General features: G+C 40.1%; 1 protein-coding gene across 1 annotated transcript in view; it reads right to left on the bottom strand.

Moving 5' to 3' along the window:
* Window positions 1–13,526, bottom strand: part of LOC139466771 (bridge-like lipid transfer protein family member 3B) — a 122,478-nt gene that overhangs the window by 87,120 nt on the left and 21,832 nt on the right. Inside the window, exons 2-5 of the mRNA XM_071248446.1 lie at window positions 8,323–8,485; window positions 6,144–6,182; window positions 4,590–4,672; window positions 3,589–3,697 (exon numbers count right to left, since the gene is read on the bottom strand). Of these exons, the coding sequence (XP_071104547.1) occupies window positions 3,589–3,697; window positions 4,590–4,672; window positions 6,144–6,182; window positions 8,323–8,485 (394 nt within the window). The remainder of the gene's footprint in view (window positions 1–3,588; window positions 3,698–4,589; window positions 4,673–6,143; window positions 6,183–8,322; window positions 8,486–13,526) is intronic.

Raw genomic sequence — 13,526 nt, forward strand, 5'->3', positions numbered from 1 at the left:
CTCGCTCTCACATTATCTCAACCATTGGCTCTCACATTATCTCAATCATTGGCTTTCACATTATCTCAACCATTGGCTTTCACATTATCTCAATCATTGGCTCTCACATTATCTCAATCATTGGCTCTCACATTATCTCAATCATTGGCTCTCACATTATCTCAATCATTGGCTCTCACATTATCTCAATCATTGGCTCTCTCATTATCTCAATCACTGGCTCTCACATTATCTCAATCATTGGCTCTCACATTATATCAATCACTTGCTCTCACACTATATCAATCACTTGCTCTCACATTACATCGATCACTTGCTCTCACATTATGTCAATCACTGGCTCTCACATTATGTCGATCACTTGCTCTCACATTATGTCAATCACTTGCTCTCACATTATCTCAATCATTGGCTCTCACATTATATCAATCACTGGCTCTCACATTATGTCAATCATTGGCTCTCACATTATATCAATCATTGGCTCTCACATTATCTCAATCATTGGCTCTCACATTATCTCAATCATTGGCTCTCACATTATATCAATCACTGGCTCTCACATTATGTCAATCATTGGCTCTCACATTATATCAATCATTGGCTCTCTCATTATCTCAATCATTGGCTCTCACAGTATCTCAATCGTTCCCACTTCCCATCCCTCAATCATTCCCTCTCTCATGACGTTACTGCAATCCCTCTCCTTTGCCGTCTTTCATTCACTCTTCCCATCACTAACTCATTCCTTAATTCACGGGAAAATGTAGTGTGTTCAATGGAAACCTTCCAACATAAGTGCTCCACTCTAGCCAGAACTGCTATCATTAACATGATTAAGATAAAGAGACATAATAATTCTTCCAAGCAAGGTCCTTAGCTCCCAGTCTCTCTAAGACTTCCTTATAAAGACACTGAAGGGCTACCTTTAATGCAAGTCCTTCATTTCCAAACCAATTGGCGCCAATGTGTACAGTGGAGATATTCTCCACAAAACCAATTTCATCATAAAAATTTAAGTCAGATCATGTGCTTATTGATTCAAAGTGAAAAGAAGAGGTTAACTTTGAACAGTTTCTGTTAAAGCACAGCACGACATTAATCTACAACGTAGTATTTGCCCGCAATAAACTCGTCATAAACCAGAAATAGAACACACCATGTAAATACCGTGCCAATACATATTGAAATGGCATGGTAATTATAATTCATATTTCCCAGGCCACTTCATGCTCACCAACAATCATAGTTTAAGCAGCTGTTCATGTCAATGTCTGCATATCTAACAGATTTTAATAGGACTGAAAACTGATGGAGTTTCAGAGGTTAAGTAAATACATAAGAACCATCTCTTCAGTCAAGATCTAACAGATCTCTGCAGAGACTCAGAACATGTCTCAAGGAAATTCACCTTGTTTCCATACATCCATCTCAAATAGCAGCATCTGTTAACCTGTTCCAAGTTATGTCTAACTGTCATGTCAGCCTGACTTGGCAAGGGAAGAAATGGCTGATTCTTTGATGTTTTCCTCTAAATTTCCTGTTTCCGTTTACTTCAATGGAATAATTGTTTAAAAGCTGACCCTTGATGGGAAGCCATATAAACTGATTATTGGAATTCTAATTATTTCCTTTGCTCTTGGTTACTGTGACGTTTAAGTCTTTCCCTGTTGTGGTATGGTGGCAGCAAACTATCCTGCCTTGTCTACCATTGTCATGAGAGAGGTGCAACTGTTATAAGTCTTTGTTAAAGGCAGGGTCAGACTTGGCTGTGTGGGGTGAGTGAGTGTGTTGGGATTAAACACAACAATCAGCATTATTTACTTTAATTTCCTTATTCATTTTCAATTTTCTCTGCACAATTCAGTCTTCTTACCTTTCTTACACTTTACACTTTTCTCTCAATCATTCACTCTTACATTCTCTCAATCATTCACTCTTACATTCTCTCAATCATTCACTCTTACATTTTCTCAATCATTCACTCTTACATTCTCTCAATCATTCACTCTTACATTCTCTCAACCATTCATTCTTACATTCTCTCAATCATTCACTCTTACATTTTCTCAATCATTCACTCTTACATTCTCTCAATCATTCACTCTTACATTCTCTCAACCATTCATTCTTACATTCTCTCATTCACTCTTACATTCTCTTATTCATTCACTATTCACTTACATTCTCTCAATCATTCACTATTCACTCTTACAATCTCTCATTCATTCACTCTTACATTCTCTTATTCATTCACTATTCACTTACAATCTCTCATTCATTCACTATTACATTCTCTCAAACATTTATTCTCTCAATCATTCTCTTACATTCTCTCAATCATTCACTCTTACATTTTCTCATTCACTCTTACATTCTCTCAATTATTCATTCCTACATTCTATCAATAATTCAGTTCCATTAGTCATTCACTCTTCCTCTCCTCAATCATTTTACTAATCTAGTCCTTCCTTTTTCTTTCCTCACTTTTCAGTTCTTAATTTATACACTTCTCTCTTCTCTCAATCATTCCCTATTTACCAAACTATGAGTGATGTCCCTTGTACCTCCAACATCACTGCATGGAGCGAGTTGGGTTCAAAGTACAAGTTTCAGTCATTCCACAGAGTTGAGGAGACCCAGCAGTGATGCCGGTCGTGGAATGTTCACCACTTTGGTCATTCCTTACATTCACAAATTCATCGCCTGGGACAACACTTTGAAACAGAGCTGTTATCCTTCTGATAATCAATCGGTCTAACAACCCAGGAGACCGACCTCAAGTGGCACAAAGGTCGTTTATTACCAGATCATAGTCATTGTTTCCTTGTGCTGTAACAATGTCATGTACATATTGGAAAACAAATATTATATCTAAACCTAACTTTAATTGTCAAGGGGTTTCTCATCCAAGGTTCATACAGATATGGAAAACTAAAATTCAAGGCCTTTTCTAGGCTTTTCAAGGCTTTTTAGGTGGGTTATTAGCCTCAGTCTGTCATTATTATTTTTCTAAATCCAGCATATTACATAACTTCTTTCAGAGGCATTTAGAGTGAGTGAGTGAGTGAGTATGGTTTTACGCCGCTTTTAGCAATATTCCAGCCATATCACGGCGGGGCACACCAGAAATGGGCTTCAGACATTGTTCCCATATCGGGAATCGAACCCAGGTCTTCGGCGTGACGAGCCAACACTTTAACCACTAGGCTACCCGACCGCCCCTAGAGGCATTTAGAAGTTGTTGTGATGAAGAAAAACACCTAACACCTTTTCATCACTATAAAGGTGTTAGGATCTACACCGAAACGTTGCACTAATTGTAATAAAGAAGTTGTTCATCCATAGAACTTGTCTTTCTTCAGCATATTACATAGTAGTCATAAGACCTAAAAAGCAGCATGCACATCACAAATTTTCAACAAGATTGATATTCACAAACAATAAATATAGTAAATTAATTCTGTCATCAGTACTTCCAGGGTACAGTGACACACAATCAACCAGGTCACTGAGCCTGCAACTTTATCTAATTTTGTGGCCTTTTATGACAAGCCATACAGTGACAGCATCTGTGTGTGGACTTACCTGTAACGAGGCGTGGAAGGCGCGGGACATCAGCTTCACCTCCACGGACTCCACATGGACAAATATCCCGTCTATCACCCGGTCCACAAAGCCGTACTTCCCGCCCGACCTGCACAAACACATCTGAGATACACACCCAGCTGGGCTACATGACCAGTATATACATTTGTTTTGTTTGTTTGTTGCTTAATGCCGCACTCAGCAATATTCTAGCTATATGACGGCAGTCTGTAAATAATCAAGTCTGGACCAGAAAATCCAGTGATTGATACCATTGATCCACGCAATTGGGACATGATGACATGTATCCATCAAGTCATTGATTCTGACCACCCGATCCTGTTAGTCGGCTGTTATGACAAGCATAGTCGCCTGTTGTTTGTTTGTTTGTTGTTTAACATCGCACTCAGCATTATTCAAGCTATATGACGGCGATTTGTAAATAATCAAGTCTGGACCAGACAATCCAGTGATTCACATCATGAGCATCGACCCACATAATTGGGACACGATGACATGCATCAACCATATCAGCGAGCCTGACCAACCGATCCCGTTAGTCGCCTTTTACGACAAGAATAGCTGCCTTTTACGGCAAGCATCGGTTGCTGAAGACCTATTCTATCCCGGATCTTCACGGGGCTAGTTGCCTGTTACTGTTACTCTAACAATAATGAACATAACTATCCACATGACTCTTAGACAGTGCTAGAAACTAACAGTTTTAGTCCACTAGTCCTTATAATGATAAAATAAACCTAAACCCTTCAAAAGGACAAAATAGAACTCGTACTTATTGGGCAGTTTGGGCAGTTTTGCAAGGACTTTAGGACTGGTGCCAACTTCTAAAGCTGTTACTAGCATGCTGGACTTCTCATAAAGTCAGTTCTAATGAACATGCTCAGAATCCAATCGATATACAACTCATGATAACTATCTGGATAGTGGGAATCATCCGTCAATCGTTGTGTTGATCGGTCTCAATGAGCATGACAACTCACCTATAGCTGGCCAGGTGGGCGGGGTTATTGGGTGGGCGTGGCGTCTCACATGTCTCTGCCTCCAGCTGCACCTTATCCAGCATCTAAAGCAAACAGTACATCAACAGTGAGTGAGTGAGTGAGTGAGTGAGTGTCACAGCTTAATATTACCTGGATTCTTGTCATAGCTTAATATTACCTGGAATTCTTGTTATAGCCAAATGTTACCTGGATTCTTGTTATAGCCAAATATTACCTGGATTCTTGTCATAGCTTAATATTCCCTGGATTCTTGTCATAGCTTAATATTCCCTGGAATTCTTGTTATAGCCAAATGTTACCTGGGTTCTTGTTATAGCCAAATATTACCTGGATTCTTGTCATAGCTGAATATTACCTGGATTCTTGTCATAGCTTAATATTACCTGGATTCTTGTTATAGCTTAATATTACCTGGAATTCTTGTTATAGCCAAATGTTACCTGGGTTCTTGTTATAGCCAAATATTACCTGGATTCTTGTCATAGCTGAATATTACCTGGATTCTTGTCACAGCTTAATATTACCTGGATTCTTGTTATAGCCAAATGTTACCTGCATTCTTGTTATAGCCAAATATTACCTGGATTTTCGTTACATCCAAATATTACCTGGATTCTTGTTAATAGCCAAATATTACCTGGATTCTTGTTATAGCTTAATATTATCTGGATTCTCGTTATATCCAAATATTACCTGGATTCTTGTTATATCCAAATATTACCTGGATTCTTGTCATTGCTTAAAATTACCTGGATTCTAATCATAGCCAAATATTACCTGGATTCTTGTCAGTGCTTAATATTACCTGGATTCTAATCATAGGAAAATATTACCTGGATTTTTGTCATGGCCAAATATAACCTGGATTCTAGTCATGGCCAAATATAACCTGGATTCTAGTCATAGCCAAATATTACCTGGATTCTAATCATAGCCAAATATTACCTGGATTCTTGTCAGTGCTTAATATTACCAGGATTCTAATCATAGCCAAATATTACCTGGATTTTTGTCATGGCCAAATATAACCTGGATTCTAGTCATGGCCAAATATAACCTGGATTCTAGTCATAGCCAAATATTACCTGGATTCTAATCATAGGAAAATATTACCTGGATTTTTGTCATGGCCAAATATAACCTGGATTCTAGTCATGGCCAAATATAACCTGGATTCTAGTCACAGCCAAATATTTCCTGGATTCTAATCATAGCCAAATATTACCTGGATTTTTGTCATGGCCAAATATAACCTGGATTCTAGTCATGGCCAAATATAACCTGGATTCTTAGTCATAGCCAAATATTACCTGGATTCTAGTCATGGACAAATATAACCTAGATTCTAGTCATGGCCAAATATTACCTGGATTCTAATCATAGCCAAATATTACCTGGATTCTAGTCATGGCCAAATATGCCTCAGTAGGCTTTGTACTACCCTCATAAGACAGACTGTACCAAACATAACTACATCTGGTTCTATCTTGACTCAAGACCCCCAAGAGGCTGGAAACGGTATCACAAACTTACCAAATAGATGGGCTGGGATTTCAACTTTGTCCATTGTATCTGCAACAGAGGAGACAACAGATGCACTGACACATACAGTGACAAACACACTGATTCTATACACTGACACAGCTCCAGAATTGTTTTTGAGCTACTGGAGAGGTGAGGTGAGGTGAGGTGAAATGGGGTTAAACATCGCGTCCAAGATTATTGCACTTAAATAGCGACGTGCATGTATGTGTGTGTGTTTGTGTGGCTGCTTGTACTATTCCGGACTGATGACGATTTATAGTGCTAGCTCACTGAGACACCATGCTGCAGTTTAACATGAATACCCCACTCAGACAAAGTATACTGACTCCGAGCCGACCAGTCCTTGTTTTAGTCCCTTCATGCCGAGCGCCAGACAGGGTAAAAAACAAGTACCATCTTTTAACATCTTTTGGTATGACGTGGCCGGGGATCGAACCCTGAGACCTTCCGCTCTTCGGCAGACTCTCTACCTCTAGACCACGGAGGCTGTCTTTTGAGCTACTGAGTATTTACACGTCATCATTCACATAGGGTACTTGATAGTTTTCTTTGGGTATTCAATATAAACTCCTGGGCTAAAAAATCAAGTGAGCTGGGTTTTGAACAGTATTCCCGTTACATCGCAGCGTGTCAGCTTGATGTGGGAGGAAAGCCCGAAGTGATGCAGGTCTCAGACGTTTACCACTTTGGTGAAACCCACGAGCACGGGTATGGTGCTGACAAACCTAGAAACATAATCGGGGCGAACCGGGATTCGAACCCACAATCATAGGTTTCTGGCTGTCCCAAATCTGTACAGCAAATTGTGGCACCTTAAAGGACTGGGCCACCCTTGACCCCTCCGGGCAAAAGAAAGTATACACCCATGTTTGATGATGGTTAAAAATGAACAAGAAAAGACTATTCAATGGTGATGTATTTGATACAGGTATTATAGTTCTCTGTTCGACCTAAGGCTGCACTGTTTCAACAACAGTTTTCAGCCAAGTAATGTTTTGACAACGTTCATAGATCTTATTTTCTTTTGCCCGGCTGTTTACTTCACTCCCAGGAATCCAGTCTACTGGGTATTTCTAAAATAATGAGGATACATTTTTTATAATAATTCCACTTAAAAACTGCTTCAGGTAGCATCTGATACTCTTCTGTCCGTTCCTATGCTGCCCTAAGTGTGTCACTGGCATAAGCTGACAACAGCAATACATGTCTGCTACAGTAAGCCAGATGTAGCACTCTTGTGCATTATTCATTGCAGTGGAGTTCATCTATATATAATGCCTGTATTCAATCAGTAAATAAGGATGTGTAGAGACATATAAGTAGGGTTTTACACAATGCAGAAATGTGCGTCCAGTACCACAAACATATAGAATGGACACAGAACATAACACATTTTGCATCCCAAGGGACGCATAATATCCATTGTACCAAATTCTTCACAAGAAATATAGGGTTCCTGTAATTCAAGTAATTATTTAATCTTACAGTACATTACACTACGCCATTTCGTTACTTTATAGGACCCTCATATTTCCTGTTAGAACCCTTGAAATTAGCAATTTGGGGTCTTCTGGATGCCAAGGTGTTGTAGGTCAAGGTAAAACCTTGATACAGGTATGCAAGCTGAAAAGGCTACACTGGGTAATTGTGCACAACTATCATTGGAAGAGGGGAGGTTGATGAGTGGTGGTGGTGGCGGGGATGGGGGGTGGGGTCTTGGAAGTGGGGGTGAGGGGGGTGGTTCAATCGAAGGTGGGAGGTGGGTGGTTCACTTGAAGGGGAGTAGGGTGGTTTACTGGAAGAGGGGAGGTGGGTGGTTCACTGCAAGGGGGCAGGTGGGTGGTTCTTTGGAAGGGGGGAGGTGGGCGGTTCACTGCAAGGGGGGAGGTGGGTGGTTCACTACAAGGGGGGAGGTGGGTGGTTCATTGGAAGGGGGGAGGTGGGTGGTTCACTGCAAGGGGGGAGGTGGGTGGTTCATTGGAAGGGGGGAGGTGGGTGGTTCACTGGAAGAGGGGAGGTTGATGAGTGGTGGTGGTTGGGGGGAGGTTGGTGGTTTATTGGAAGGGGAGTAGGGTGGTTCACTGGAAGGATTATAGAACTATAGGGTGTGTGACTATAGGACTATTGCCACTTTCTAACGCTGGTTTGGGTGAGCTAACAGGCTGACCTTGATGGAGACCTTGTTGCATGACGCGCGTGAGATCTTGAGCCAGGTGGGGAGGTCGAGCAGCTCGGTGATAATGTTCTCATCCAGTTCCAGGTTACACAGCTCACCTTCTCCCTTCAGCGTGCTCAGACTGATCTTGTCTGTTGACAGGTTCTTACAGAATCTGAAAAAAATCCATGAGTGAGTGAGTGAGGGAGAGAGGTTTAAACCCACCTTTATCATTATTCCAGTAATATCATGGCGGAGGTCTCCAGAGTGAGTGAGTGGGTATGGTTTTATGCCGCTTTTAGCAATATTAAAGCAATATCACAGCAGGGACACTGGAAAATGGGCTTCACACATTGTACTCATGTGGGAATTCAACCCGGGTCTTCCACACGACGAGCAAATGCTTTAACCACGATTGGCTGACAGGGTTAACCTCTTTGGTCATGTGGACAAGGCGTCCAACCTCTGATCAGAGGACTCGGACTCGGAAATTTTATGGCCACTACAATTGCACATAGTGTTTGTATTAATTCCAATTTATTAAAACATGTAAAGTATTCCGGTACTGAACACCCACAATGACAGTGTGTAGGCAATAATCATACACGATGTGATGTTCATGAATGCTGTCTGGCAACTGCACCAAAACATTATATCAAGCTCGGTGATTGGTCCATATTCCCTGTAGTATTTCAAGATGCATATATTCCATGACATTGGCAAAGGAGGACGGTCATGATGGACGAGGCATCGTTGGTCAAACGACAGGCTAGGATATTTTCATTCTTGTCTGGGTTAAAATTAGAATGGGTCCCCTGCAACATATGCTGGTCTTCAGAGGCAACCAATGGATCAGGCTCGGTGATAGTCATATAGCGGGAATATTGCCGAGTGCAGTATTAAGCAATACACAAACACAAGATAAATAAAAACAAGACTCCCTCTCGATATTGACTCAGACTACGAGACAACTGGCTGTGTCTATCCCTGTGTCACAAATGTCGTGAAAGACAAACACCATCCATTTTTTGTTCCAATCTCAAGCAAAAATATACGGTAATAATTATCAAATGGACAATGATACAAGATGGTGCGACACATTAATGGCAGCCACTGTATCACGTACCACTACCCCAAGGTACCACAGCTTCAATGAAGGTGGCATAGATCTCGCACAAATCAATGTCGAAGACAGTCCACAAACAGAAAATCATAAATAAGTCATAAAATAAATAACTGATTACATCTCTATGCTGGGGGTGAGATGTTAGTTCAGGGAGCTGAACTTTTGTAATGGGATTCTTACAAGTTTCTCGTGGAATGAAAACATCTCTCTGATCAGGGATAGAAGACTGGTTAGTGGACCCACAGTAAGATGTCGTGTCTGGATGAGAGTCTGGGAAGGTGGGAGAACTGCTTACAAGGAAAGACAGAGCTCCAGATAAGCTGTGTATCTGCGTAAAATACGCATCAGAAATGCAGAAATACGCAGTAAAATAAAATCCAACATTACAGATACGCTCCAAAAATAAAACTTGTGGGTATCATCAAAATATTGTGAAGAAACCCTGCGTATTCGTTTAGCAAATCAGCAACTTATTTTGAAATTAAAAACGGGCATTCCGTCAACCTTGCCAAACTCCACAATGACAGTTACATCATGATCATTTGCCATCACACTTTCTTGTGGAAGTATAGCGGTATTTTTTAGTCCCATAAAGCTCTCGAACCCACACGACACCAGTTTGCAGGGGCTAGATGAATAGTGTTTTTAAATATTGAACTTAAATACCCACATGTGTAAAAACTAGTGGATAACAGAAATGTGAATACCCAGATAGAATTACTGAAACCCAATGATTTTAAAATGCATGGGTAAAACACCCACAACACAAAAAGCTTATCTGGAGCTCTGAAAGAGGATCTTAATTTTTGTATACTGAGATGGGATACAGACCTAACACACAAACTCATAGAACAGGAACTGAAGAAGTCCTCAAAGTTACCGTAGGTCAAGATAAAATAAAGAAAGTGATTCCGTGGTATTTGACTGGCTAACCAAACAAAAAAAATTCTGCATTTATGTTTTCAGATCATTAGTGCATCAAGACCTCTGATCCCCCCACCTCTGTAACAAATGACTGGTCCCTATATGCTTTACAATGTCGGGACCCTTGAAGAACAGGACAACCCATGCTTGCCGTAAAAGCGACTATGCTTGTCGTAAGAGGCGACTAACGGGATCGGGTGGTCAGGCTCGCTGACTTGGTTGATGCATGTCATTGTATCCCAATTGCGGCGATCGATGCTCATGATGTCAATCACTGGATTGTCTTGTCAAGATTTGATTATTTAAAGACCGTTGTCATAAAGCTGTAATATAGCTGTAATATTGCTGCATGTTGTATCTAACAACAAAACAAAGAAAAAAACATAACTGCTTAGAAAAATCTGCGTAAGTTATCAATGATACTGAAACATGACATTCTCCACACTTGTTTAATGGTAAGGTACCAGGAGTTTGTTGAAACGTCAAAATCAAATGCACAAGCTGAAAAGGTGACACTGGTTAATACATTACATACTGGGTTGTTATCAAGGTTATACTGTTGGCTTATTAAATATTTCATGCATATTTGTATACAAGCCATCTAATTTAATTAGATCATGTGAGTTTTATGCAAACTTGCAGCTTCTCTGGAGGTCTGGCAGTGCAACATTCTGGGCATAAGGGCACCCAATCACTCATACTTTCGAACCACTTATTCAAGTTGCTCATTACAGTGAGTGAATATGATTTTACGCCTTTTTTAGCAATATTCCAACAATATCATGGCAGGGGTCACACCAATGCTTCATGCATTGTCAGGTCTTCAGTGTGACGAGCGAACGCTTTAATCACTAGGCTACCCAACTGCCGCTGGCCATTACAAGAGCTGAGAGCAGGCAAGAGTCCAAATGTCCTACCCGTGTACCCGACCCCTACTGCCTGACCTGGGTACCCGCTTTAGGTGTCCAGTGCTGGGTTCTACGAAATGTTTCTTTCAACTCTGTTTTTTTCACCAAAATAATATTCTAGTAAGATCCCCCTATTTCTTGTTTTGAGAGCACCCTGGGTGCTTATTACATTAAGTACGGTATATTTCTGGGACTACATGTTAGTCTTAGTGGAGGAGCCTGCGTAAGTTACCAGTTTACCCTGATCTGTATTTGTAACGTGACATACTTCACCAGTTTACCCTGATCTGTATTTGTAACATGACATACTTCACCAGTTTACCCTGATCTGTATTTGTAACATGACATACTTCACCAGTTTACCCTGATCTGTATTTGTAACATGACATACTTCACCAGTTTACCCTGATCTGTATTTGTAACCTGACATACTTTACCACTTTACCCTGATCTGTATTTGTAACATGACATACTTCACCAGTTTACCCTGATCTGTATTTGTAACATGACATACTTCACCAGTTTACCCTGATCTGTATTTGTAACATGACATACTTCACCACTTTACCCTGATCTGTATTTGTAACATGACATACTTCACCAGTTTACCCTGATCTGTATTTGAAACATGACATACTTTACCAGTTTACCCTGATCTGTATTTGTAACGTGACATACTTCACCAGTTTACCCTGATCTGTAGTTGTAACATGACATACTTCACCAGTTTACCCTGATCTGTATTTGTAACATGACATACTTCACCAGTTTACCCTGATCTGTATTTGTAACCTGACATACTTTACCACTTTACCCTGATCTGTATTTGTAACATGACATACTTCACCAGTTTACCCTGATCTGTATTTGTAACATGACATACTTCACCAGTTTACCCTGATCTGTATTTGAAACATGACATACTTTACCAGTTTACCCTGATCTGTATTTGTAACATGACATACTTCACCAGTTTACCCTGATCTGTATTTGTAACATGACATACTTCACCAGTTTACCCTGATCTGTATTTGTAACCTGACATACTTCACCAGTTTACCCTGATCTGTATTTGTAACATGACATACTTCACCAGTTTACCCTGATCTGTATTTGTAACATGACATACTTCACCAGTTTACCCTGATCTGTATTTGTAACATGACATACTTCACCACTTTACCCTGATCTGTATTTGTAACATGACATACTTCACCAGTTTACCCTGATCTGTATTTGAAACATGACATACTTTACCAGTTTACCCTGATCTGTATTTGTAACGTGACATACTTCACCAGTTTACCCTGATCTGTAGTTGTAACATGACATACTTCACCAGTTTACCCTGATCTGTATTTGTAACATGACATACTTCACCAGTTTACCCTGATCTGTATTTGTAACCTGACATACTTTACCACTTTACCCTGATCTGTATTTGTAACATGACATACTTCACCAGTTTACCCTGATCTGTATTTGTAACATGACATACTTCACCAGTTTACCCTGATCTGTATTTGAAACATGACATACTTTACCAGTTTACCCTGATCTGTATTTGTAACATGACATACTTCACCAGTTTACCCTGATCTGTATTTGTAACATGACATACTTCACCAGTTTACCCTGATCTGTATTTGAAACATGACATACTTTACCAGTTTACCCTGATCTGTATTTGTAACATGACATACTTCACTACTTTACCCCGATCTGTAGTTTTAACATGACATGCTTCACCACTTTACCCTGATCTGTATTTGTAACATGACATACTTCATCAGTTTACCCTGACCTGTATTTGTAACATGACATACTTCACCAGTTTACCCTGACCTGTATTTGTAACATGACATACTTCACCAGTTTACCCTGATCTGTATTTGTAACATGACATACTTCACCACTTTACCCTGATCTGTATTTGTAACATGACATACTTCACCAGTTTACCCTGATCTGTATTTGTAACATGACATACTTCACCAGTTTACCCTGATCTGTATTTGTAACCTGACATACTTTACCAGTTTACCCTGACCTGTAGTTTTAACATGACATACTTCACCAGTTTACCCTGATCTGTATTTGTAACATGACATACTTCACCAGTTTACCCTGATCTGTATTTGTAACCTGACATACTTCACCAGTTTACCCTGATCTGTATTTGTAACCTGACATACTTTACCAGTTTACCCTGACCTGTAGTTTTAACATGACATACTTCACCAGTTTACCCTGATCTG

This window comes from Haliotis cracherodii, unplaced genomic scaffold, assembly GCF_022045235.1.
Source record: "Haliotis cracherodii isolate W230 unplaced genomic scaffold, xgHalCrac1.p SCAF_19, whole genome shotgun sequence".
Taxonomy (NCBI): domain Eukaryota; kingdom Metazoa; phylum Mollusca; class Gastropoda; order Lepetellida; family Haliotidae; genus Haliotis; species Haliotis cracherodii.